At 39.6% G+C, this 23283-nt stretch overlaps 4 protein-coding genes across 6 annotated transcripts; 3 read left to right on the forward strand and 1 right to left on the reverse strand.

The window, feature by feature from the left end:
• The first annotated feature begins 132 nt into the window (after window positions 1-132).
• On the forward strand, window positions 133-5011 carry LOC124208917. Its single transcript, XM_046606779.1, has 7 exons — window positions 133-543; window positions 1579-1705; window positions 1972-2059; window positions 2849-2906; window positions 2983-3060; window positions 4030-4256; window positions 4327-5011. The coding sequence occupies exons 1-7, from the start codon at window positions 465-467 to the stop codon at window positions 4693-4695; spliced, it is 1026 nt and encodes a 341-aa protein (XP_046462735.1). The 5' UTR covers window positions 133-464; the 3' UTR covers window positions 4696-5011.
• A 643-nt stretch (window positions 5012-5654) lies between these two features.
• On the reverse strand, window positions 5655-7337 carry LOC124208923 (stonustoxin subunit beta-like). The gene is made up of 2 exons (XM_046606789.1): window positions 7227-7337; window positions 5655-7149 (listed from the first exon to the last, which is right to left on the reverse strand). Exons 1-2 carry the CDS (start codon window positions 7333-7335, stop codon window positions 6206-6208), a joined length of 1053 nt encoding a protein of 350 aa, XP_046462745.1. The 5' UTR covers window positions 7336-7337; the 3' UTR covers window positions 5655-6205.
• A 4497-nt stretch (window positions 7338-11834) lies between these two features.
• Window positions 11835-14959, forward strand: LOC124208921 (mucin-3A-like). 2 transcript variants are annotated; one of them, XR_006880708.1, is made up of 10 exons: window positions 11835-11975; window positions 12067-12396; window positions 12476-12645; window positions 12715-12880; window positions 12942-13114; window positions 13178-13343; window positions 13411-13583; window positions 13652-14239; window positions 14343-14539; window positions 14613-14747. XR_006880708.1 is itself a non-coding variant. In XM_046606786.1 (10 exons), the coding sequence occupies exons 1-10, from the start codon at window positions 11942-11944 to the stop codon at window positions 14826-14828; spliced, it is 2241 nt and encodes a 746-aa protein (XP_046462742.1). In that variant the 5' UTR covers window positions 11835-11941; the 3' UTR covers window positions 14829-14959. The 2 variants fall into 2 exon arrangements, 1 of the variants encoding a protein (XP_046462742.1); XM_046606786.1 differs by having other exon boundaries at window positions 13652-14267; window positions 14613-14959.
• Window positions 14960-16758: 1799 nt separating this feature from the next.
• LOC124208922 lies at window positions 16759-23039 on the forward strand. 2 transcript variants are annotated; one of them, XM_046606788.1, is made up of 14 exons: window positions 16759-17003; window positions 17664-17901; window positions 17965-18099; window positions 18176-18334; window positions 20346-20466; window positions 20555-20884; window positions 20964-21133; window positions 21202-21367; window positions 21433-21605; window positions 21666-21831; window positions 21899-22071; window positions 22136-22466; window positions 22547-22722; window positions 22812-23013. In XM_046606788.1, the coding sequence occupies exons 5-14, from the start codon at window positions 20433-20435 to the stop codon at window positions 22974-22976; spliced, it is 1884 nt and encodes a 627-aa protein (XP_046462744.1). In that variant the 5' UTR covers window positions 16759-17003; window positions 17664-17901; window positions 17965-18099; window positions 18176-18334; window positions 20346-20432; the 3' UTR covers window positions 22977-23013. The 2 variants fall into 2 exon arrangements, with proteins under 2 accessions (XP_046462744.1, XP_046462743.1); XM_046606787.1 differs by lacking the exons at window positions 16759-17003; window positions 17664-17901; window positions 17965-18099; window positions 18176-18334 and adding an exon at window positions 19556-20257 and having other exon boundaries at window positions 22812-23039.
• Window positions 23040-23283: the final 244 nt, after the last annotated feature.

Genomic DNA, 23283 nt, shown 5'->3' on the forward strand with positions numbered 1-23283 from the left:
ACCATTTTGTGTGTCAACCTGCAATCTACGTCAAGGTATTAATTAGTTTTGACTCTAGTGTTCAAGTTATATATCCAGCCAGGTGTATAAATAGCTTAAGCCTTAACACACAGCCAGAGAGCTAGTCGCTCATCAAATTAGGCTTGTATAATTCAACACGACCGTCTAACTTTGGGCTCTCCTGTCTTATTAGTAACAGGTCCTTTTTTAAAATAAATTCAAGTTTCATCTAGACTATGATATTATACTTGACTCTATACTGCCTCTACTATAACTCGGGTGTTGTACACATTCATGCGCATTGCCAGCAGGCAGCAGCCAACGTGTGGAATAACAGACGGTGGAGGGTTATAACATTTGGACAGTCGTTTCTCAGTTGCCGTTGGACTCGCATGTCATCTGCTGCTGCTCTAACTGTGACCAAATAATATCGACCCAAATTATTATTACCAATCATTTCAAACATGTCGACTGATTGGCCCCGGCGGCGACTGCCGAATTCAATCAAATCCTACTTGGTACTGATGATCGCCATCAATAACTGTAAGTCCATCAAAGTTTATATTTTTATTTTAAAAAGTAATATTACCAACGTGTATATAGATGTGTAGCTCTTCTTCATCAGCGTCTCATTGTTAAATTGGTCGGTGATGAATAGGCGTCCCAATGAGAGAGCTATAGACCATGTTCTCAGTGTGTGATTATATAATAATAGCCAAAGGGTGGGGTGGAATATTATAGAGAGACCTATGAGAGCTGAGATAATCACAATTATCGGTTCTCTTTGTCGTCTTGATTGTCTTCCTTTCTTTATTTTTCCATCCGGTTTTTCTGCCTTGACATTCGGACGGACTTCTTAATGACTCACGCTCACAGGATTTATTTTCTTGCAACTTGTAAAAATCCCCCCCGTCTGATGATAAGCTCCTCCTTATTATAACACTTTTTTTTATTTTTTTGGCGGTTCTTTTGAACTGCTGTTTTTGTTTAATGATGAACAGTTGAAAGAATAGCACATCCGTTGTTGTTCTTTTGTGACATGCAAAGGCTCTAGCTGTGATATGCAAATGAGGCATTTTATTGCCTGAGGGGCTATCCTCTTGCGTCTAGATAAATATCAAAGTAGATTGGCTCAATTGCGCACAGCTCCAGCAACTAGACGATCGATCCCCCTATTCTTTTTTAGGAATAGATAAATCCAACTGGGGCGAATCTTTCAAATCAAATAAGTCGGACGGACAGTCGTATTCTTTTGTCGCCGATCATATATAATGGCCGGCGACATATCCCTGCAACATGTATATAAAAGCAAATGAATTTCACCCAGCACTCGTATATAGAATCTCTTTTGATCAAGACAACAAAAGGGGGGAGAGCTAGCTGCTGGATAACCAGATTCTCATATTGACAGCTCATCCTTAAATTGTATAGCGCTAGATGGTGTGTATACACACTTTGAATAAACGATGACTGATGTTTTATATAGAAAAGACAACTTTTTTTCCCCCCTTTCTATATACCCGCAAAGTGCCTTAACGTGTTGTTCTTTTTTGTTCTTTTGTCAAAATAAAAAAAAAGTTTTGGCGGTGGCCGACGGACTCAAATTGCTTCAAGTTTCCATCCCGCCGCTCAAATTGACGGGCCAAACTGCACGACTCGCTTGTCTCTACGATCTGGAAGGAGATGCTCTTTACTCCATTAAATGGTATAATACTACTTCAATTATATTCCAACTCAATAGACGTACAGTATTTACTTGTTTAGATATTTTGAAATTGAATTGATTTGGCGCCAAATTAGAATACAAGTTTGGCGCGCGTGACACACACACCTCGAAACTGCCTAGCGCGCGCCAAATTCAATTATTCACCCACCGGCGTGAATTTTGAATGTGCCGCCCTTTATCGATCTGAAAATGTACCAAATAATCAAATTGAATTTTTGGCGGGATTTTTGAAAATTTTAATCCAGGTACAAGGGCGGCCGTGAATTCTTCCGCTACGTCCAGCGTGATCAGCCGCCAATGCAAGTCTTTCCCGTCGAAGGCGTAACAGTCGACGTAAGTTTCTTCCCCAATAAAACAAATCGCCAATTAATCCGCATCATGGCCTTCAGCGTGTTTATCGGCAACAATAACAAGAGCGCCTTGTATAATAATCCGGCTGGGAATAATGCGATGGGCTATATGACTCATGTCTGCATGTCGGACACGAGTAAACACGTGACGACCATCAACTACTCTGTCGTCGATGGATAACACAAAAAAATCAGAGGGGGGAATTGATAAATGTTGGATCCATTTCATGTCGATGAGGGGGTCGCATATCTTTTACTGCTGGACGGACGGAGGGGGGGATATACCCATATCCGCCCCACGTGAAATTTCAGTTGTGAGAGAGGGGGGGTGACTGGATGTACAGAGTAGTACAACAACAGACACTAGACAATATCGATCCGCCTTTGGATATAGTACCCAACATCGATGCTGTGTATATCATCCACTCTATTATCTATAATGGAAGAGTAGCTAGTTGCGGATGCATCGGGGCGGGTGTATACATTTCACGCTCCGCCCTACATTTATTTATTTTTAATGGAATCGGTGGGGAGAATTAAATTTAATAAGAAATTAATTTTTAAAGATTTTTCTATTATTTCAAAATGAACATCAATTTGGCACAATCGATAATTATTTTTAAAAAGTGAGCTGTAATTACATGTCCCTTTTACATGTCCCGATGGTAATTATATGGGCGTTTTAATTAACGCCCGACAGTTTTAGACTACCGAGAAGCAGTTTCAACTTACTTAAAATAATTAATTGGTTTAAATCTTTCATTTTATGCAGAAAAGCCAAAGTGATCAGTTCCAAGTGACGTTGATTCAATTAACTATCGCATCCGCAGGTGAGTAGTATAGTAGCCCTATTAAAAATTCTTCATTTAAAATTAAATCTAATTTTATTTATTTCAAATGTTTCAGGTCGTTACAAATGCGAAGTGTCGGTGGACGCCCCGTCGTTCCAGACGTCGTTCAGCACCGTCGAAATGAACATTGTCGGTAATAATAATAAATCCCAAATTTAAAAGCAATTCTTTTAAAATCAGCACCGGCGAATTGAGCCGAAACAAACAAGCGTCCTATATAAAGGATATGTACTACTATATACGATTCCGGCCAAATGCGGATTAGCCTTTAGGCCGGCGATAATATACCCTGTCTAGAGTCGCAGATCAAGAATAAGCAAAAGGGCTTACAATTAGCGGTGCGGAAATGCCTTTGCGTGTGCGTCTGCCGATGATATGACGTCATAAAGGAAGGGGGGGGGGACAAACTTGGACACATCCATCAACAGATTGTGAAAGGGGAGAGTCTCACCGATTTGATTTGGAGCAAAAGGCCGTCACAGTTTGACGCACAAAGCTCTTTGTACATATAGCACATTACGTATTTAACTCTTCTGTTGGCGGGTACATATCAAAGTTAATGGCAGTTATTTGCGGCCTAATTGGCCCATTTTGAAGACGAGAGTGACACAAGGGCTGCCGCAATATTATCCATAATATGATCCACTCGACGTGAGGCCCTCGGGCCAGCCGGTGTAGTACAGTTCTATATAAGAAAGTTGAGAGAAACGCGGAATGTCAAGTGAGTCGCCACTTTGTCCCGAAAAAAATCTCGTGTCCCGTCCCAACTATATAGTTGTACTATACTTTTCGGTCGGGAAATGTGTATAACAACATGACTGGCTTTCTCTCTATATATATACGTTTCTCCCATTTTGTAATGATGTGGCGCGCGTGTGTGTGTAAAAGCTCCGACTCCCGCCGGCGGATACACTTGGGCCAATTCAATTATCCCGCCCATTGTTATTTACAGCGCAGAGCAGCAGACGGACGTAATACAAATCTTCTTTTTATTTTTATTTTTTTCTAAAAGAGAAATGAAACAAATGAATCAATCAGTATATTTTTTTTCTTATTACGTAATCAATAATTGTTTTATTTTTAATTTTAATTTTATTTCAAGCTCTGCCTGAATTTGGGCCCCGGATCACATCGAAAGGAATTTTGTCATTCGATTCGAATTTGGCTAATAAAAATGGCAACAACAATCACCGGTCGTTTCATTCCTATTATTCGAAAAGGATGACGTCATCGGCAACAGCAGACGACGACGATGAAATTCAAATCAATTGCACGTCAAATCGTTCCAAACCGGCCGCCGAACTTCATTGGTACGTCAACGGTTTCAAGGTGAATTAAAATCAAATAATTTGTGATAAAAAATTCGAATAATTAAAATGAATTTTAAATTTAAAAACAGGTGAAGGGAGAACATTTGATGGAGTACGCCCCGTTCATCGACGACGATGGACACAATTCGACGAGTCTGGAAACGTCCGTGTTGGGACTCGTTTGGAAATTGCCATCTGGCGGAGCTCACGGAGATACGTTAACCGACGCTGCTGACTCGATTGTTTTCAATTGCACGGCCGCCGTCGGCTCCGTCTATTGGAGCTCCACAGCTCTGACGCTCAGTCCCGAGCCGGGAGTCAACGTCAAATCCCGGCCCATGTTGATGTATCACGGGAGCCATCTGTCGGCCGACGCCCTACCTACTACCAGTCGCAAGTCGACGACGCCCTTCAGCATTCTTCTCTCCTCATTATTGATCCTCACAGCTCATTATTAACTAAACGATTTGATAAAACGATGAAATATTTTGAAATCTAATCGAATTTCATTTTTATTTTCCGGAATTTTGTACATACACTTCACCTGATTCTTTTTAAAACTATTTCTTTTTTCCGACATTATTTTTTCTCCGTTCAAATTTCAAACTAATTCAATAATCTTTGTAAATCATTTCAGTCATTTCATTTTGATGTGGGTAATTTCATTCCAACGTAAAACCGATGAAACGTCATCGACAATTTGTACATTTTAACTCGGCAGCACATGTATGCGCACATTGTTTGATAAACGAATAATAAATTTTCTCCGCCAAACTGTTTTACCTTTGTCGATGGATGGAACCTGGTTACCTGGATATGGAAGAAAGTTAAAAAAGAAAATCAGCGCTTGAAAAATAGGATGCTGTTTACTAATTAGCCTTAAAATTGTCCCGCTGGAGGCGCTGCAGGTAAATTTCCTCATTTGCATTTTGTCAAGCCTCATGAGCCATGGCACAGTTATGGTCTTTGTTCTCTGCTAGCATTTGTAAAATGTCATATTAGGTTTCACGGGTTAGCTAAATAATTATTGTGTTATTGTCATTTGGTTAGTTGCAAAGAGTTTATCACAGGAGGATTGAATTTTAATCATGTTAATGTTGTTGGAAGATTACAACCTGCCTGCCCACCAAAGATCACAGCTGTTTCATCCCTTGATGGGAGACTGTTTCTTTTTCTCTTGGCATAAAATTTGTTTTAATTGCTCTGTATTATTTGTTTTCCATACCTTTAGGTGCAGATTTCCAACAACCTCATATTGAAGTGAAATCAACAGACACTCACTGGTCCCATCCACGGAAGAAAGGATTACCCACTGGTAATAATTTTCTTGTCGATTTAACTATTTGTTTAATCAGGAATGTTTGGCATTAATTGACATAGATGTTTATTGTGTTAGTAGTTTCCTACCTCCATATTTCCATTTATTAACAATTGAATGAAGCAGGTTACATTTCTTTTATCGTAAAATGTGGCATAGAACAGGAGGGGAAAGATCATAAAGTTAAGGAAGAAGGAATTAGTTTTTTAGCAAAAATATTGACTGCATCCCATCCAAAATTCCTTTTCTGTTCAAGCAAAAATTAAGTCACAGAAATATTGTTTCAGGGTGCAATATGGAAAGTTGCTCATCGTTTGATTTATTTTTACAAGTTCTGCCAAGATGAGATTTTCTTCTAATCTTTTCAAAGATGAAACTGTTCACATCATCGAGTGTTTGAGTCAGCAGTTCCAAAAATACTTCAGGCCGAGCTAACGATGAGAATGTGAATTCGAATTCAAACTTGACGTGATCATCAGACATTTGGGCTTTCATCCTTTCAGGGGAGGGGAAGAAAAGAACGTTGCTCTGATCTCTCATTTTAAGTTTAGTTTCATCTTGAAATTTCCCAACTGTACAAAGTTCTAGGTATTTTTGATCCAGCCATCGATCAAGTCGTTTGGAATTGAATGCAAATTGTTCATTTTCTATTAGATTCGCCAGCTGTCGAAAAGGATCCTCGTTGGTCCTGCGCTGCGGATGTCGGCTGCTATTTCCCCCAGTTTAATTTTGAGTTTGGCCAGGAAAGATTCCAGGCTTTGCTGGAACAGCTGGAGCTTTTTTGTAAGTGGACTTAATTTTTCCATCAGAGGATCTTTAATCGTGTCATTTAGTTCATCTCCCACCTCTTTATAATCTTGCATAAACAGGAACCATTGAGACACCATCACAGGGAAAATTTGGTAACGAAGTGTCGGTGCATCTTTGGCGTTTTCCATCAACACCAACGGGTAGAGCGAAACGGTAACGGGCACTCCAAGAGGTTGATTGTTATCCAAAGGATCTTTGTCCATCCAATCCGATGCACATCTCAAGATTTTCTCGGCGAATTCGATGGCTCCTTTGTACGTTGTTGGAGGTGTGACATCATCGGGGAGTTTAAAATCGCCTTTAAAATTAAATTTGATGTTTTTGTCGTTTTCAGGACTGGTGTCGATGCAATTGCCTTCGATGTTGGGATCCCCTTTAAGGTATTCAGCAAATTGTTTGACTTTTGATTCAAATTGCCAATTTACTTGTTGCTCGTTTTCTTCCGTTTCACCATCAGGTTTGGTGAACGTGAATGTTGACGTGGCGCCGTACTGGATTTGCGTAACGACGTGAGTTGCGTAGGCGATCCTGCCGGTTGTTTTAATCAGAGGGTAACGCAAATTACATTCTTCAAGCTGTTCCATGGTCAATTCCTTGACTGTAGTGTGAAGCAGAAGATTCGCTTTAACACTTGGTCTGTTATTTTTCTTCTTTTCGAGATCCTCAGCCGATCCATCGTCGAATTTCTCCTCCAGTTTGTCCGTTGTCTGCAGCGAAAATTCGGTGTGCGGGTTCCGGGAAGTTGTCATGTTTTTCAAATCGATTTCATTCCAGAAATCGAGTCCTAATCAATCAATGGTTTATTTAAGACTTTAAGTAAAATATTTGAATAATAATTGGGACATAATTTTATTGACTTACCAGGAATGATGTCCTCGTGAATGGCATCATAAAGGGAACCCAGTTTGAACTTTCGTCCAAGAGCAGGCACTTGCAAACAGGTTCTACTTATATCGTCCCTACTGAACATGATAACGGACTGCGTGGACTGTTACAGATAAAGTAAGAAAGAATTATGTACCTCAATTAATGAATGTTCAGGAATAATTTTATTTTATCAAATTACAGTACGTACCGATAACAATTTTATCCAAGAAATATTGAGGACTGGCTAGACACTAGTTGTTAACTGAGAAATTGGTTGACGAGTAGAATGAGTTGAAATATCTGGCGACGTCAAAATAGCAATAACCTTCGCCAAGATAGAGCCCCATTAATGATTTATCAAAAATCGATTACTTTACGTCTGTCATTATTCGTAGTACTAGAAGCCTTGATTATTTCCTCGAAGACCTTGATCCCAACGTTTTACCCCCTCTTCCCTAACAGCTGAAATAATTGTGATAAAAGAATTTGTAGTTTTTCAGATGCATGAACAATTTGATTTCCCTACGACTTTAAACTGTAACGAATCATTTCAACGGAATTTCCTATTTTAATTTCAGGTTGTGAGTGAGACGCATCCGCTACGATCGACCCTTTCCTGCAAGTCAACAGCAAACATCGCCTATAAGCCACGAATGTTGCAGCCACCACCACAGTCAAGCACTTGGCTCTCGACATGGTTGCGTCGTTCAAATATCCAGATGGGAAAACGCATCCAGCTGTCATCCAAAATCGCAAGCAAGTGTTTGATTTCCTATATTTCCTGATAAGCTCTTTACTTTACTGTCAAGGTTAGATGCAAAACGATTCAAGTCAAGTGGTTTTGTAACTCGGATAATAAGTATCGTTAATTGACGTACGGTCCAAACTGACATGGGATTTGTTTTATTTGGTCTGTGTTTTTCAGTTTTAAAATACTTGGCGGGAAGCTAAAGATTCGCTGACTAACGAAGAAGAGCCCTTACCGTCACCCGAGTCTGTTAGCATCACCAAGATGAAGCAAAAATTCAATGGCAGCGCATCTTTTTCTCTGTCCTTTCTCTTGCTAGTTCTGCTTCAACGTGGGTACCGTTATATTCACACAAAACAGGTAAAATTTAAATTTAAAAGATTTAAAAGAATTCAGTTTATTGATTTCGTTTTAATTGTTATCCAACGGTAATATTCAGTAGGCTAGTAATCATTAGATGTTGTCGGGTTATCCCTTTATCATTATTCAAATACCAATCTATATTATTTACACTTCCTTACTGGAACTATTTTTTCCTTGGTGCGATTACGTAACTTTAATTTGCTGACGATTTTTCGATTCCATATTTAGACGCTTTCCTTTTTTCGTCTTTCTGCAAAGTATGGCGGGAAACGCCTTTCCTCTTGTCGGCTATTCTTTTGTTCCATGAGTAAAGTAGCTAATTTAAAATTTTGAAAAGGGAACATCCGATATAGTTATCTGAAATGTGGAGGTGGAGAGAGGAATTGAATCCATCATGGCCGACCATTTGCTTACCACTCCTTTTTTCCCCTCGGCGGAATAGTTGGGCATTGTCTTATTGCATACACTCAACGGATGTGTTTATCCGTATGCTTGTTAATATTTTTAATTGAAAAGGTTGCGGTTTAAAGATGAGTCCATCGTTTGAGCTCTGCCAGTCTGACTGTTATTAACATGTGAAACTATTGGCGGCAACGATAGCGTTTAATCTATTCTCTATAATTTAAATGAAGTAAACAAGCTGGTGTACGCAACAAGTCAAAGTGTGTACACTTGGTTGTTGTTGTCGGGATAGCTTATCTTCGGGAATGGGTTCGAACGAATTTTGCGGTAACCGTCAGGCCCAGCTTTACAACAACCCGATTGGATGTGAGTCAGTCTTTTGTCCAGCTTTAGATTTTGTATTCATATCTCGACTGCTTTGGTCGAATGTGCTCCCTCGTACAATAAATGTTGAATCCTTTGACACCTGTGAAAGTGTGAAGAAATGATTTACAAGAATTGCGCACTTGGCACACAGGAAAACGGGAAACACTTTTCTGTTTAGGTCTGTGCTTAATATTTTACAGCTGACATGGGGAAGTGATGTGAATCTGCTTATTGCAACTGATTGGCATTTTGGGACATTTCTCATTTTAGATATTCGGATCGCCAATGTTTTTGCTTATTGCGCAGCCAAGGCAGCGTTTTCATATTTTGAATCATTTTTGTTTTGGAAAGAACTATCGATGTCACTCTTTTCTAGCCTTTTAAGCAATAATATTCATAAAATTTAAGTAGGCCTAATGACGTTAATTAACGGTGTACGGCGTTAGTAACGGAGGTGAACGCATTCACACCCCAACAGTGGTTGCAACAACTCGAAATGTTTTCACAGGCTAATAACTTTCAAAAGTTTTTTTTTTTTTTAATGAATCGCTATTTTGAACACGGCCGTGATAGAAAAGTCAATATTTTTATGTCATTTTTTACCCAAACACTACTAGCAACCAGTTTTGTGAGCGAGATTTAAAAAGGTCTAATCTAGTGTCTTAAATCTCTGGCAATTGTTGCTTATGCCTCGTTTGTTTTCAGCATTTTACAAATTTTGAGATTCCCACGAAAACCGAAAATGTATTCTTGGAAACGGACTCTTCGTTTGTCGTGAGACTGTGAGCGTTATGAATATGAGCGATCTAAATTATTAAGCAATAGGCTGTTAGTACCGCTCGCTTATCATTGGCACTATATTGGCTAGAACTCTTTCTTATTAAAAGGGTGGTTGAATCCCGTTGAAATCGCACACTTTTTTGCGTGGCAACTTGTATGGTAGAATCGTTCCGCTCGAATCTTGTACACCTTAAAGTCACAAGAAAGTCGTTGGAATGAGCTTGATCGATTCCAGCAACAATTTGCGGGTTTCCGGCTACGGCGGTCTCTGATGGGTACGAGGTTTTTATCACCAAAGTCTCCAATTGGGGTTTATTCGCGGTTATTCCCGTACAATTTTGGCAAGGTAACAACTACCATCGTGGCTCATTTGAAAAGGTAGACAAAATATCAAATGCCAGGTTTTCATTAGAAGCGCTTATTTTTTTATATTGATTGTCCTTTTAGCAAAGACTTTATTCAAATCAAATAATCGTGTCTTCCATTTGATTCATTTTTGTTTGCAGCCCGGGCGCGTTGTGAGTCGTGACTATCGTCGAGGAAGATGAGGTGAGTTAACTTTACAGTTTTTGTACCTGTAAATTCACTCTTGTATAAATGTCTTGAAGTGTTTATTTATTCAGCAGTTATCGATACGAAACAGACAAATTAAATTAACTTTGTATGTAGGCCTAATCATTACATGCGGGGTAGGTTGAGTATCATAAAACAAGGACTCAAATGCATTATTACAGTGAAAATGAAAATGCATGTAAGATGCAAAGATTTTTAACTTTTTAAGTCTTTGTCCATCCGGCACATGGGACTCATTGTAACAAAATTTTCACCTTTTTCCAAAATTCCTGCGGAATGCTTCACTTGTCCATTGGTGTGCCACACTGCAAAACAAAGTAAAAACATCTCCTTCTGTTATCCACATTGTACATGTTCAAAGCAAATTAATGCCACTATTTTTCGCCTTCTTCTTTGAAATGCCAATCGTACGGGATATGCTACCAGTAACGAATTGGCCATTCCAGTCCTTTTAGTTATTTGACTCATTTGAAAAAGGTTTTTACTGAAAAAGAAATGAGTGAGGGTATTCCTCCTGCGTAAATGTTTGTGCAATAGACATTGATCGCCATTTAGAACTATTTTGACTGTCCTAGTAGTAACCACCCACAATTCTAGATATCATTTTAGGTTTTGACTCGACCCATCAGTTATTTAGGAGGATGGGTCATTTGCGGATCTGATAGGGAATTAGATATTTGAATTTATTTTGATATTATTCCCCGTTATTACTCAGTATATTTTAATTTCCCGTCGCCGTTGTGTGTGCTATGCAACTGCCACCGCAGCTGCAACTGAAAAACGAAAAAAACAGAAAAAATGGAGAGACGCTCATGTTTTCGTTTCGAAACAATACTCCCGCAAATTGGTGGCTTCTTTTGTTAGCGAGAAACCTGTGGGACTAATGCGACTTTTAAATTACCGAAGCGTTTGCTTTTTTCGTGTTGGAACCAGGAAAATTTTGACAATTACATGTGCCGACTGTCTATCCCAGGCAGCAGTTGTTGTTGCCCAGACCCGAGAAAGGCCACAATCGTCGTTTCCATCGCAGTTTTGAACGCACAAACTGCGCACTTGGACAGTGTAGCAAATGGGAGGGAGACTTTTTTCAACTATACGTGGCACGACACGTACAGCTCAAACAGGTGACGATATTCAAATCGGTTGTGCTGTTTCTCCTGAATCGATACGAAACTGTGTGATACCTTAATTATCGATATAGAAAATCGTGATGGGTATAAAAGGCGGCCCTTTTGGCGTTCAAATTCTACTCTCCAAAAACTCCTGTCGAAAATGAAATCGTTTTCAATTTTCTTCCTTCTACTCGTCTCTTTGGCTGTCGCCGCGGTGAGTCATTTCACATTTTCAATTTTTATTTTAAAAAGGCTAAACTCTTTTTTACTTGAAATGTTCTGACCAACTTGTTAATTATTCGTAACAGGAGGCCCAATCTAATCGTTTGAAATCCCGTAACCCGGCCGCCATTTTAAAAGCGGAAATGGCCATTCGGTCGATCCCATCCAAAGGCAAGGGTAAGTTGAATTTAATCTATTAGAAATTTGTGATTTTGAAAGGGCTACTTGTAATGTACAACTTCATTTGAACGTGAATTTTGCACATTAGCCTGTTTGGACCGATTTTCAATGGCGGCCAACGGGACCATCCGTCCCACCATTTCTAGTTCCATCAACGGTCAAAGGCAGTGCAGCTTCTTCATAGACGCACCAGCCGATAAGCTCATCCAGATGACTTGCTCGGTCATCAAACTAAATAGTTCGGGCTCCGGATTAGCCATTTACGGAGCTGCCGAAATCAACGTCAATCCGCCCGTCGTCAATCGAATTTACACGTCAAGGAGCGACAGCATGTTCCTGTTTTTCAAGGTCGACAATACGGACTGGTTCGACTGCAAATGGAAAATGATTTCCGCTCCGCAAACAACTGAATATCAACGTAATTTATTTGTTCTTTAGGGGGAATTAAATTTGAGTTTAAATTTGATCTGATTTGCCAATTTTTATTGCATTTATAGTCTGTCGCGATGGAACATCCACCACTCCCAAGGGAACAATTCAGCTATCAGCGGACGATACCAGCACAGATCCGAGAATGTGCATGTTTGTCATTACCGTTCCTTCCGACCACCGAATTCAGTTGATGTGCTCCAACGTGACCCTCACCAGCCCTGATAATTATTTACAGGTAGTTCTTTGTCTACATAAACCACAGCGTTCGTTTTACTGATTAAAGTTTCATTTTGAAATTCATAAGTTCCAAACGGTTTCCGAAACTGTGATAGCCGATCCACCTGCAATGAATCGGGTCTACACTTCGACCAGCGAAATCATTTACCTGTTTTCTCAATTCAGCAATCAAGACTCTTTCAAATGCCAATGGACGACGGTTATGATCCCACCACTGACAAATGATAACAAACGTAAATATTTTATTGGTAATCATTTCCGGCACAAGTTTATTATTATTATTATTTTTTTTAGTCTGTCGGGAAAAAATCACGAAATCTGCCAGCGGATCCATTCAACCGTTAATGGCTAACGGCACAAATGTTCAACCGAATTCCTGTTCGTTTATCATCGAAGTTCCTCCTAATCAATTGACTGAGATTTCTTGCCCGGTCATCAATTTCACTAGCCCAGGAAGTTATTTGCATGTGAGTTTATAATGCATTCAGTTCAAGTTGCCAATTACAACCATTTATGTTTGATTGCCAAAGTTCAGCGGAATTTCTGATTTAAACATGGCTCTTACGCCCCTGGCCAACCGAGTGTACACTTCCGGCGTCGATTTGATTCATTTGAATTCTCAAATTGACGTCAGTAAAGATTGGTTTAATTGCACATGGTCAGCTCTTCCGGCTCCATCGACGACGGATTTCAAACGTGAGCCCCAGCAATTAATAAAACGATGTCACACTATAATTCTTAAATCGATTTTTAATTTGTCTAGTCTGTCGCCATGGAGGAACAACATCGTCCAGTGGGACCCTCCAACCATTTTTAGAGGATCTTAAAACGGGAGAACCGAGAGAATGCTATTTCTTCATCGACGTGCCTTTGAATGAGGAAATTGAGATTTTGTGTTCATCCATGAACTTGTCAAGTCCTGGAAGTTATTTGCGGGTATAAATCAATTATTATGTCGCTATTTTTCCACTTAATTGTTATTATCTTATCAATTTCAACGACAGGTTGTTGGTGTGTCTGATTTTGACGAGAATCCGCCCGTAGAAAACGGAATTTATTTGTCGAATGGAACGAGAGTCCTTGTGTATTCGCAATTCAACAACGGAGATTGGTTCGATTGCATTTGGGCGTCAACAACCTGCCCTGCTCTGCTGACGACGACATCGGACTCCTCAATTGCTACTACACCGACTTTGTTCGGAAAAACTTCTTTGTCGACAACAACAACCACGGGAGTCGCCGAAACGTCGACCACGTCGAGCACAACAACAGTTCCAACAACATCCACAACGACTTCAACAACACCCCAAACAACAACGGTCTCCACCACTACCACCGCACTGCCAACCACTTCAACAACTAGACCATCAACGACGTCGAGCACAACAACAGTTCCAACAACATCCACTACACCATCTACCACGACTTCAACAACACCACAAACTACAACAGTCTCAACCACTACCACCGCACAGCCAACCACCTCAACAACAAGTTCATCAACATCGACGACACAGCCAACTACAACCACACAGCCAACTACAACCACGCGACCGCCAACGACTACCGTCGCACCTGTGACATGCACTGCTGTAAATGATATCAATACCTCTATAAAATGTATTACCAGTTTAGTTTTTCATGTTTTTTCAAATCAATTTGATTTTACTTTTTCTCAATTTTGATTGGGTGCAGCTTGCGGAACTTGTACGATTCAGTCGTCAACCAGTGGAACGATCCAGTCTTATAACTACCCCTATGACTCCGGATCGGCCAATCCTTCTAATGCTGCTCGAGTTTTTTGCCGTTATACGATCACTGCACCACCAGGCATGAAAATACGATTGGAATTCACCACGTTCGTCGTCGAATCTACCAAAGACTTTATCACTGCAAGTTGATTTATTCTCATTCAGATTTGGTTGGGGTCTCATGACGTTCATTGACTTTTTTTTATTTTTCAAGGTTTATGACGGAATACCTCCGGCTGAAACGCTTATATCGAGAAATCTCACCGGTTACATGGGTTACAGCAGTACATCCATTACACCCTCTAATCCGTATACGACTGCCGCGACTAATCAAATGCGAGTCAATTTCCAGGGGAATTTTCAATGGAGTTCAGTTCCATTAACGGTTCAACCTCCCAGATGGCAGGCGTCATTCATGGTAGTGTCGTAATCCCATAACAACCAAGTTGACTTGGTTTGCGCCTAGTGGTACAATCACGGTGTCTTTTGAAAAATGTTTTCGTGTGATTGTGTATCAACGAATCAATAATTGGAAAAATATAATATATTTCGGCTTTACAATTGGATAATTCGTTCATCATTGGGCACACATCGGTGATGAGACTGAGACACAATCGCGTTCTTTTTTCTAATTCCATCATTCATGCAGGACATTATTTTCAAATAGTTAACATCTAAATGAAATAGTCATTTTCTTCTATTGGTGGGGTAAATAATTAAATTGCTAAGATTTGATTTGAAATTCCCAAAGGATTCGAATAGAAAATTGTGACGCAAATGATATCACGAAAAAGGTTTCAGTTTGTCGCGGGAAATGGACTATATCCAGAGCTCATCTGGGACCATGGACCGGACCTCAAGTCGACGAGGAAACGAAAGGTTTTTTTCTTATCATTTGAGTTCTGTCAAGGTGTTAGATAAATGCTTTAATCAAATGTTATCTTCCACCTCCTATGTCCAGGTGCATCTGGACAGCAGCAGTTTTGGCATCCACGATATAAATGCAGGAATGCAGGTTTCCCGCTCGCAGTCGGCAATGGAAGTTGACTGGTTGAGAGTGAGTTAATCCTTAATCGTTTCCTTCTTCCAAGTTTATTCTCCGTCACTGTTCCATTAGAATTAATAAAAACATGATCCTCCCTACATTGATTGGCGTCATTATTTGGGCATGGTGTGACCTCGTATTTATTTGACACTCAACTCGAGTGAAATCCTCCTTCTCTTAGTAATATACCTTTTGGTAAACAGGTACGCGTATTCATTTCATAGTAACTTCCAAGCTGTTAAAAATATATAAGTTCAGTCGAGTTTTATTCGGTAATCATTTTTAGAAATATATTCCCTTGAAATACTCAGTAAAACTCATTGGCGAAAATCTAATAAGAAGTACTGTCAAAGTACTGTCAAAGTTTCCATATCACGTGTCCATTTCATTTTCTCTTAGAGAAAAAATTTAACGCAATTTGGAGATCATAACGGTTATGGATTCGAAACAGATAATTTGCATGTTATCACATACGTTGATAGGTTGAATATCTCAGACAAGGAAAATTTTATTGCGTAACCACACGCTACAAGCCTACAAACTTAAACAGAATAATTAAAAAACGAACGTAGACGATGAATTAACTGGAAAAACACGACGGCGTTTCCTATGCTATATAAGATATAGGCTCGAACTCGTTTTGCAGTACGGGATAGAGTACGCGTGAAATTTGACCCGCACTTCAATAACGATTCCGTAGGCGAAATAACCACTATAGACCCAGGCGTGTCTATGTAGTATTATTGATATTTATAAGGTTAATTTTTAAATCAGGATTGGGTCGATTTATTTGGGTTTTATTAATCTGATTAATTTGATCAAAACACAAATATTTTTCATACTATTGTCTTAACTATCTTTTCAAAAATATAACCAGATAAAACAAATATTTGAGTAGTAAGCAGTTAAATGTATTTCTCGTCATCATTAATTTTGTACCGGAACTTCAACGGAAAAATAAATTAAATGTATATTTATAAAATAACAAATATCCCAAACAAGAAACAATTAACTTGATCGAAGTATGGTTATAAAATTTTTTTCCAAGAATCATGATTTGAACCAGTTGTCACTTTGTAGCGAAATTTTTTGACCCATTCATTTTTTTAATGAATTTGGGCAAACCGAACAAATTAATAATACTCGCAATAAATAAATAAAAGAATTAAGTAAGATGTTATCAAATTGAAAGTGAAGTTGACGATAAATGCAAAAATGGTTAATCGATTAAACGATTATCGAATCATACACCGTTAAAATACTCCCCCTCTCTTTTTCAAGGTAGTATCGTCTGCTACAGGGTTTCCAATTTTTAGTTGATTGGCTCTTGTGCTTGTGGCTCTTGTTCTATCTATTCTCTAAAAGTGAAAAGTGAAAACCACGAAATTTATTCTGCTTTCTTGATTAGTACAAAATAATTAACTAATGAATGACAAGCAAAAGTCATCTCTCATATCGAATCAGTCATTGGCATCACTCGCATGGGCATTTGGTGTGGAATATTCCACAAAATTAAATTATTCTGAAACAGCTATTGGTGAAATTTGTTGTTGTTGAAAGGTAATGTCCCAAAGATAAAATCTTCTATGCCTTAATTGAATCCCCTTTTGCCCAAGAATCAATCAGATACAGCATGTTCTTTGGGTGAACGTTCAACTTTTTTCCTCTGGCTTGCCCCCCCCCCTCCCAAAAAAAAGTCACTTGTTTGAAATTCATCGAATGTAACAAATCTGCCATTCCAGCTGTCATCATATTTTTGTTGAAGTTGAAAAAGACACTAGTCATCCACCTTCTGTGATTGTTTTTAGCAATACAGATTGATCCCCTTAACTTTGAATATCCTTGTACAATCGAAAAATAGATTTAGGTTTTCAACTTTCAGCAACTCTATAGGTGATATCGTAAAATGTTAGAAGCCATGGTGTAATAGGTTGAGAGGTACCTCCACTTGGTCCTTCCCCGTTGTGCCCAATTATACCATTCTAGAAACTTTGTAACTGCTTCTATTTATCTCTTCTCATTTCTCTATTTTGATTAGAGGAATTATGTTACTGCCTATCTAAATACCTGTAGCAGCCCTTAAGCAGTTAGTTTATCATGACTTGCGTATTCGTTAAATATTTCATTGTACTTCTCTACCATCATTTACACGGCAAGTTGAATGTCCCGACATGCAAGTCCTTTACAACTAAAGCTCTGATTGTTTTCCCGTTTTTACAGACATTTCATCAACTCCGGCGGAGGCCTACGAAAGATTCCATTTCTGTGCATCGATTGTGAGAAAATAGGAGGGATGAGAAAGCCTCCGTCTTGTTAATGACTTTGTAGTGTGATGGAATAATCCATTGAAGTGAGGCGGCTGCAAGCCTACCTGTGTCAAGGATAATCCTACTTTGATGGCTTAATAAAAGCTTTCTGGCCTCATCCGGAATTCAGATTGCGGAAGGACGGATAAGAGGTAACAAGAAGCACACGTAAGATTTTTATTTGATTTTCGAATTATTCGATTGACTCTTTAAAGAGGATGGCATTTCACTTTTACACAAGCAAACAAGTCCTCACATTCTACCACGGACACCTGGATGACTCGCCAATCCTTTCACTGGTGAGCGACGCACCTCTTGTTAATTCACTCAAAGCTGATCCAAGTTCTAGTGTAAGGATTGCAATATTTCATTCAACAGTTCGTATCATTTGCTAGTCTCACACATTTTATTGTTTGCCCTTTTCAGTTCTCTTCTTTTGACGCCTTCGCTTGTTATACGTGACAACCTTCGTCGTCGACATGCAAGTGGTGTCCTTAACTCCTAATAACTTGCCCATCAAAAGAACTGATTTAGCCTACTGACAACACTGAACAAATCAGCATCGCTTCCATTATTCTGATCAAGGTATACTTGTTCTACATTTCTTTATAGTTTTCTTCTTGCTAATTACCATAAGTTAACCGGAGTGATGCGTTACTCAGTTAATTACAGTATGAATAAAGAAAATTAAGGTTTATCTAGTGACACAACCACGGAGTTTAACCGCAAATCAGGGGTATTTCTTATATTTTCTTGGTCTGTTACACCAGTTGTGTTTAGTTTAATCTTTTTGTTGCAGTGAAATGAAATTGAAAAGGTAAAGCATTTCTGCGTTGCAACAGTGCATCCGTATTTTTCAATTGCGTATACGAGGAAAAGGTCAAAGATAATTGATTGCTTTGTTTAACATATAAAACACCAGCGAAAAAAAGGTTTCCTTCGCTTTTCTTTGCTACTGCCTTTTCAAACGATTGGTTGTGAGTAGGATCGACTTTGGGGGATTCGATGAGACCAATTTCACTTGCCGGGACATCTTTAACCTTATCACCCACCGGTATCTTGACATGAGTGGTCCTCTACCCTTTGCCGTCGTTCCACGCGACCCCCCCCCTTCTCCATTATAGTTTAAAATTGCACATCTAAACATAATTTGTGACGTGTGTGTCATCACGCTTAAATGAAATGTTTGGTTTTTTTTTTTTTTTCATTTAGTCACATTGGATTCTCCCATTTCAGGAAATGGAAGAATTTTCTTGGGACTTAGAAAATTCGAAGTTTATTAACAGTACGAACATCCAATCTTGTTACCAGTTTCATTGTTTTTTTTAAGCAAAGAAAATTAATGTTACATTTTTCTCATTCTTCTTTGAAATATCACTCGTAAGTTACGAATTCGCCATTCCAGTCCTTTCAGTTATTTGGCAAATTTGAACAGGGTTTTCACGGGAAAAGGCATTTTTAGCGAAGGTATGCCTTCTGTAAATGTTGGTTTGCAATAGGCATTGTTTCGCTTTATAAACAATTTATTATCCTTGTATAGTAATTACCCACCACTAAAGAGATCCCTTAAGGTTTTCAACTTTCAACGCAACAATTTCTTCTTCTTTTTTTATTTGTAGGTCTAATGATGATTTAGGTACTATTAGAAACTATTTGCATGTATTATTCTGAAAGATATTTTCGTTCTTTTTTTTCCCGACTCTGCTCAGCATATTTTAATTTCCCGTCGCTGTTGTGTCTGTGCAACTGCCACTGCAGCTGCAGCTGCAACTGCAACTGCAAAAAAAAAAAACAAAAAACAAAAAAAAACAGAAAACCGGAGCTCATATTTCGTTTTGAAATAAAACGACGCCCGTCAGTTTGTAGCTAGTTTCTTTTGATAACGAGAAACCTGTGGGACTAATGTGAGTTCTAAATTATTGGAGCGTTTGCTTTTTTCGTGTTGGAACCAGGAAAATTTTGACAATTGCGTGTGCCGACAGATATCAATCCCCAGGCAGCAGTTGTTGTTGTTGCCCAGACCCGAGAAAGGCCACAATCGTCGTTTCCATCGCAGTTTTGAACGCACAAACTGCGCACTTGGACACGGACAGTGTAGTGTAGACAATAAAACACCTTTAGTATGTGGGGCTACTAAGCCCTTCGTAGCTATACATACGAATAACCCCCGCGTACTTCTTAGTTCCCTCTAAGTGCTTTTCTCCGATTTCTCAAAAACGCTACTAGAAACGGGTCCTTAGTAGCACCTTAGTAGCAGCAGCTTAAAATTTTAAGTTTCCACCAATAGGAGCGAGACTCGTAGCTCAAACAGGTGACGATATTCAAATCGGTTGTCTGTTTCTCTTGAATCGATACGAAACTGTGCGATACCTTAACTATCGATATAGAAAGTCGTAAATGGGTATAAAAGGCGGTCCTTTTGGCGTTCAAATTCTACTCTCCAAACTGTCGAAAATGAAATCCTTTTCAATTTTCTTCCTTCTACTCGTCTCGTTGGCTGTCGCCGAGGTAAGTTGTCTCACATTTCTCGTTTTATTTTAAACTTCCAAGCTCTTTAACTTAAATGTATTCTGACCAATTTCATTGTATCGAACAGGAGGCCCAACTTACCAAGCAACGATCGTCCAGCACGTCGAATAATCCTTCGACAAGCCGCAACTTTGCCGCCATTTTGAAAGCGGAAATGGCCATTCGATCACTTCCATCCAGCGCCAAGGGTAAATTGAATTCAGTTGATAAGAAATTTGTGATTTTAAAAGGGCTACTTGTAATGTACCTTCATTTGAACGTCAATTTGCACAATAGCGTGTTTGGACCGATTTTCAATGGCGGCAAACGGGACTGTCCGTCCCACCATTTCTAACTCCAGCAACGGGCAAAGGCAGTGCAGCTTCTTCATAGACGCACCCGCCGATAAGCTCATCCAGATGACCTGTTCGGTCGTCAGTCTGAAAAGTCCGGGCGCCGGATTAGTTATTTACGGAGGTTCCGAAATCAACGTCAATCCGCCCGTCGTCAATCGAATTTACACGTCAAGGAGCAACAACATGTTCCTGTTTTCCAGGGTCGACAAAACCGACTGGTTCGACTGCAAATGGAAAATGATTCCCGAACCGCAAACAACTGAATATCAACGTAATTATTTCGTTCCTTAAGGGAAATTAAATTTCAGTTTAAACTTGATCTGATTTGCCAATTTTAATTGCATTTATAGTCTGTCGCGATGGAACGTCCGCCACTCCCAACGGGACCATTCAGCTATCAGCGGACGATACCAGCACAGATCCGAGAATGTGCATGTTTGTCATTACCGTTCCTTCCGACCACCGAATTCAGTTGATGTGCTCCAACGTGACCATCAGCAGCCCTGACAATTATTTACAGGTAGTTCTTTGTCTACATAAACCACAGCGTTCGTTTTACTGATTAAAGTTTCATTTTGAAATTCGAAGGTCCAAACGATTTCCGAAACTGTGATAGCCGATCCACCTGCAATGAATCGGGTCTACACTTCGACCAGCGAAATCATTTACCTGTTTTCTCAATTCAGCAATCAAGACTCTTTCAAATGCCAATGGACGACGGTTATGATCCCACCACTGTCAACTGATAACAAACGTAAATATTTCATTTTTAATTAATTCTGATACAAGTTTTATTATTTTCCCTTTTTATTCTCATAGTCTGTCGGGAGAAAATCACGAAATCTGCCAGCGGATCCATTCAACCGTTAATGGCTAACGGCACAAATGTTCAACCGAATTCCTGTTCGTTTATCATCGAAGTGCCTCCTAATCAATTGACTGAGATTTCTTGCCCGGTCATCAATTTCACTAGCCCAGGGAGTTACTTGCATGTGAGTTTGATTCTCCAGTACAAGTTTTCAATTACTACAATTTTTATTTGATTGACAAAGTTCAGCGGAATTTCCGATTTAAGCATGGCTCTTACGCCCCTGGCCAACCGAGTGTACACTTCCGGTTCCGATTTGATTTATTTGAACTCTCAAATTGATGTCAGTAAAGATTGGTTTAATTGCACATGGTCAGCTGTTCCGGCTCCGTCGACGACGGATTTCAAACGTGAGCCCCAGCAATTAATAAAACTATGTCACACTATAATTCTTAAATCGATTTTTAATTTGTCTAGTCTGTCGCCATGGAGGAACAACTTCGTCCAGCGGGACCCTTCAACCATTTTTGGACGGTTTAACAACGGGAGAACCGAGAGAATGTTATTTCTTCATTGAATTGCCTTTGGATGAACAAATTGAGTTTTCGTGTTCATCGCTTAGTTTGACAAGCCCCGGAAGTTATTTGCGGGTATGCAAATCTAATTATTATTCTATCCCTATATTCCATTTAATTTTTTGAATTCCAACGACAGGTCGTCGGTGTGTCTGATTTTGACGAGAATCCGCCCGTAGAAAACGGAATTTATTTGTCGAATGGGACGAGAGTCCTTGTGTACTCGCAATTCAACAACGGCGATTGGTTCGATTGCATTTGGGCGTCAACAACCTGCCCTGCGCCACTGACGACGACATCGGACTCCTCAATTTCCACTACTCCGACTTTGTCCGGAATTACTCCAACGGCGACGACAATTCCCTCTTTTTCTACTTCATCGAAAACGACGATCGTCACCAGCTCATCATCGACGCCAAGCACAACAACTCCTTTGCCGGCTGATCCGAGTTGTGTGACTTATGGCTTAGGTAATGCACACCTTTTGAAGTTCAAACGAATTGAAAACTGACTCTTTTAACGTCGCTGAATATCATTTGGGGACGTGTAGTATGCGGATTGGTTTGTGGCCCATTGACGTCAACGGGAGGTGTTGTGCAGACTAACAATTTTCCCGACGACTACCTGGGTTCAACTAATTGCGTCGCCGTTTTTAAGGTCGCAGCAGGAAGGGGAATCCAATTGACATTCACCGACTTCAATTTGGCTCCCAACGACTACGTTTATGTGAGCAATGCAATCAAATCACCCTAGCTTAATTTTATATGGGGCGGATTTGTTAAGGCGCTGGAGTGACAATGAAATTTGTTTCCCAGGTTTTCGATGCACTGCGCCGAAGGATATCGAACCAGATGTTCGGAAACCAAACTGCGCCATTAGTTATAAACACATCCACCAACGAAATGTCCATCCAACATGCAAGCTTTTCTAGTCGCCCACCTGGATCATATAATCTGCGTGCGACTTTCACAGCGGTGTAACCTCTTGGGGCCTCAGCGCTGTTTCATTATTAATTGGCAAATAAAAATTTAATTGGCCTATAGTTTGTTTGTTTCCCTTTTTGTTTCTAATCTAATTGCATTTGACTTCATTCATTGTCACCCGAATGAAATCAATCGCAATAGTTTCCATTTTGTAGCGAAGAACTGAGTGCAGTGCCCACTGGGACTGTTCGACTTTGATTCGACTAGAAAACGAGGGAACGTTCTTCCTGGTAACAATTCTACAATACGTCGGGGACTAGCTAAGGTAAGTGTAGTGAACGTGAACGTGATTATTATTTTGACT

This window comes from Daphnia pulex, chromosome 12 (genome assembly GCF_021134715.1).
Source record: "Daphnia pulex isolate KAP4 chromosome 12, ASM2113471v1".
NCBI lineage: Eukaryota > Metazoa > Arthropoda > Branchiopoda > Diplostraca > Daphniidae > Daphnia > Daphnia pulex.